Here is a 4,041-nt window from a genome sequence, read left to right as displayed (position 1 = left end):
AAGGGGGGCCCCCCTTCTCCCTTTTTTTTTTTTTTTTTAATTCTTTTTTTCTTTTATTTATTTTATTTATTTATTTATTTTATTTATTTATTTATTCATTTATTTATTATTTAATTATTTTATATGTAAATATAAAACCCTACAGTAAGCCCTCCTGCTGCTGCTGCTGCTGCAGCTCCGTATACACCCTAAACCCTAAACCCTAAACCCTAATAATAAACCCTAGACCCTCGAGAGATATCTGTCTAGGGTTTATCCTTTATTTTCTATCTCTTCCTCTGTATTAGGGTTTCCTCATTAATTCTAACTAGGGTTTAGGGTTAACAAGGGTCTAGGGTTTATGAGGGTTTAGGGTTTATGAGGGTTTAGGGTTTATGAGGGTTTAGGGTTTAGGGTTTATATTCCTTATACATATATATATTATTTTTAATTGTTTTTTTTCCCTCTTTCTTTATTCCCTTATTTAGGGTTTATTATTGTTAATTAGGGTTTATTATTATTAATTAGGGTTTATTATTATTAATTAGGGTTTATTATTATTAATTAGGGTTTATTATTGTTAATTAGGGTTTAGGGTTTATCTTATTGAAGATGTCTTCTTCTATCGATATAAAAAGGGAGGATACATCAGCAGCAGCAGCAGCAGCAGCAGCAGCAGCAGGAGAAACAGCAGCAGCAACAGCAGCAGCAGCAGCAGCAGCAACAGCAGCAGAATCAAGAACAAGAGCAATAGCATGCATGCGTAATCGTGTATATGATCTATTTTCTTCGGGTGTATACACCCTAAACCCTCTAAACCCTAATAAGGAAGAAGAAGAAGAGGAAGAAGAGGAAGAGGAGGAGGAGAAGAAGAAAAAAGGAGAAAAAAAAGGAGAAAAAAAAGAAGAAATAAATAAAATAAATAAGGAAGAATATATAATAACAGGAGGAGGTAATATAATAAATAAAAAAACAAGGATAATAAATAGTAATAATATAATTGTTTATGGTTATTGTATTTTTTCTTCTTTTTTATTAATAAAAGGACAATTAAATAATATAAAAATAGGTAAATATGTATATATAGGAAAAAATACTATTATACAACCTTGTTGCTGCTGTAAATTATGCTGCAGCAGCAGCAGCAGCAGCAGCAGCAGCAGCAGCAGCAGCAGCAGCAATAATAATAATAATAATAATAATAATAATAATAATAATAATAATAATAATAGTATAGAAAATAACAACAACAACAACAACAAGGAGGAGGAGGAAAAAAACAAAAAAAAAAACAGCAGCAGCAACAGCAGCAGCAGCAGCAGCAGCAGCAGCAGCAGCAGCAGCAGCAGGAGGAGTTGCTGCTTATTACCCCATTATGTCTCCTTATCTATTGGAGATAATTGTATAATAGGTAATAATTGTTATATAAAAGGAGGAAAGATAGGAGATAATTGTATAATAGAGGATAATTGTATAATAAATAATAGATGTATAATAAATAATAATTGTATAATAAAAAAAGAGACAATTATTCCTCATGATTGTCTCCTTTCTTCTTATGGTGTATATGCAGGTATACCTGCATGCAAAATAGATACATTACCTGAAGGTTTCTCTTCTGCTGCTAAACATATTGCTATAACTAAATATAAATTATTCTTACAACGCATGCAGCAACAGCAGCAGCAGCAGCAGCAGCAGCAAGAGTAACAGCAGCAGCAAGAGTAACAGCAGCACCAAGAGTAACAGCAGCACCAGCAGCACCAGTGTTGTGGTGGGCTCGCTATGCATGCATGCATGCATGCATGCATACACCGTCTCTTGCTGCTCCTTATTCTGCTATATTATTTAGACTTATTGCTGCTGCTGCTGCTGCTGCTGCTGTTGCTGCTGCTGCTGCTGCTGCTGCTGCTGCAGCAGCGAGAGTGTTTTTGTGTCTTACACAACAAAAAAATAAATTTACTTTTTTTTTATTTAATTAAATAAATAAATTAAATATAAATAAAATAAATAAATAAATAAATAAATAAATAAATAAATAAATAAATAAGAAGAAAAAAAGAATTAAATAAGATATAAATTTTGTGTAGGTCTGTCTCCTCCTATTAGTTCTGCTTTACGTATCTTACGAGCAGCAGCAGCAGCAGCAGGTTGCTGCTGCTGCTGCTGCTGCTGCTGTTGCTGCTGCTGTTGCTGCTGCTCTTGCAGCAGCTCTTGTTCCTCTTTCTGCTGCTGCATGTGTATCTCATGAGCTGAGGGTACACCCCACAGTGTATCTGTAGGGTTGCTGCTGCTGCAGTAGCTACTGCTGCTACAGCTGCTGCTGCTGCTGCTGCTGCTGCTGCAGTCAATAGTAGGTTCAGCTAGCTGCAGCTGTGGCAGCTGCAGCTGCAGCTCAAGTCTCCTCATTTTTCTAAGTTGTTCTGCTGCAGTTGCTGCTGCTGCTGCTGCTCCTGCTGCTCCTGCTGCTGCTGCATCCTCTGTGTCTCCTCCCCATGGTGTCTCCGTTCTTAGATATGTATAAGAAGGAGGAAAAGAAGGTAAATAATCAGGAATATGTGGTGGTCTTTGTTGTTGCTGCTGCTGCTGCTCTTTGCTGCTGCTGCTGCTGCTGCTGCTGCTGCTATCCTTAGCAGCAAGTTGCTGCTGCTTAAGTTGCTGCACAAGCCATGATTCCTCGCATGTTAATAGTACCCCTTGCTGCTGCTGTCTCTGCTGCTGCTGCTGCTGCTGCAGCTGCAGCTGCAGCTGCTCTTCCCCCTCCCCCTGCTGCTGCAGCAACTGCAACTGCAACTGCAACTGCTGCTGCTGCTGCTGCTGCTGCTGCTGCTGTATAGGTAATTGTATAGGGAGAGAAGGAGCAACAGGATCAGCAGCAGCAAGAAAAAGGAGACAATAAGCAGAGGGACAAATAAATTTAATTGCTTGTTTTATATCTATATAATTTGCTGCTGCTGTCCCCCTTAGTGCAGCAAATACAGCAGCTTGCTGCCCTATTTGCTGCAGCACAGCAGCAAACCAGCAACAACTTATCTCTATTGCTGCTGCATCTGCTGTATATACACCACGATGCAGCAGCAACCAACTTATGCTGCGCTGCAGCAAATCACCATAAAAATAAGAAGGAGAGGACACAAAAGGAGACACATATGTTATTGGCTCCTCTACTAGTAGTCCTGCTGCTGCTGCTCCTCCTGCTGCTGGAGATTCTGCTGCTCCTGCTGCTGTTGTTGATGGTGGTGGTTGTGATGCTGCTGCTGCTGCTGCTGGTTGTTGTTGTTGTTGCTGTTGCTGCTGCTGTTGTTGTTGTTCTGCTGCAGCTGGCGGTCGTGAGTCTGGGGACGTGGAGCCTCCTGCTGCTGCTGTTGCTGCTGCTGCTGTTGCTGCTGGAGGTGTTGCTGCTGCTGCTGTTGATCCTGCTGCTGCTGGTGGTACTGCGGCTGCTGGTGGTACTCCTGCTGCTGGTGGTCCTGCTGCAGCAGGAGCTCCTGCTCCTGCTGCTGCAGCAGCAGCAGGGGAGTTTGTTGCAGTGTTTGCTGCTATCATTATTCATAACATTTTTATATAAAAAGAAATTAATATTATATCTGCTGCTTTAGCAGCAGCAGCAGCAGCAGCAGCAGCGGTGGCAGCAGCAGCAGCAGCCGCAGCAGCAGCAGCAGCCGCTGCAGCAAAAGTAATACTGCTGAAGGAAAAAAAGTATTAAATAAATAAATAAATTAAATAAATAAATTATTTTTATTATTTATTTTTTATTTATTGATAAAAAGAAGAAAATAAAAAACGCATGCAATAAAAAAAAGCCCCAAACTAATTGGGGTGTATAGGCAGCTAGTAGTCACCTTTTTTTTTTTCTTTATTAATATGTATTTTCTTGTATAAATAATAAATAAATAAATATATTTATCTTTTATTTATTTTATTTATTTATTTTTTATTATCTATTTATTTATTTATTTATTTATTTATTTATTTATTTATTTATTTATTTAGTATATAATTATATGTCTTATATATATACATATACATATACATATACATATATACGTATACTTATGTATA

The 4,041-nt window shown here is 38.4% G+C and overlaps 1 protein-coding gene across 1 annotated transcript; it reads right to left on the bottom strand.

Moving 5' to 3' along the window:
* Positions 1 to 2,043: 2,043 nt before the first annotated feature.
* EMWEY_00052090 (hypothetical protein, conserved) lies at positions 2,044 to 3,525 on the bottom strand (the record flags this gene model as incomplete). Its single annotated transcript, XM_013477513.1, has 1 exon — positions 2,044 to 3,525. The coding sequence occupies one exon, from the start codon at positions 3,523 to 3,525 to the stop codon at positions 2,044 to 2,046; it is 1,482 nt and encodes a 493-aa protein (XP_013332967.1).
* Positions 3,526 to 4,041: the final 516 nt, after the last annotated feature.

The sequence above is a fragment of the Eimeria maxima genome, genomic scaffold, assembly GCF_000499605.1.
Source record: "Eimeria maxima Weybridge genomic scaffold, Emw_scaff1382, whole genome shotgun sequence".
Classification (NCBI taxonomy): Eukaryota; Apicomplexa; class Conoidasida; order Eucoccidiorida; family Eimeriidae; genus Eimeria; species Eimeria maxima.
This window is presented reverse-complemented; position numbering and strand designations above follow the sequence as displayed.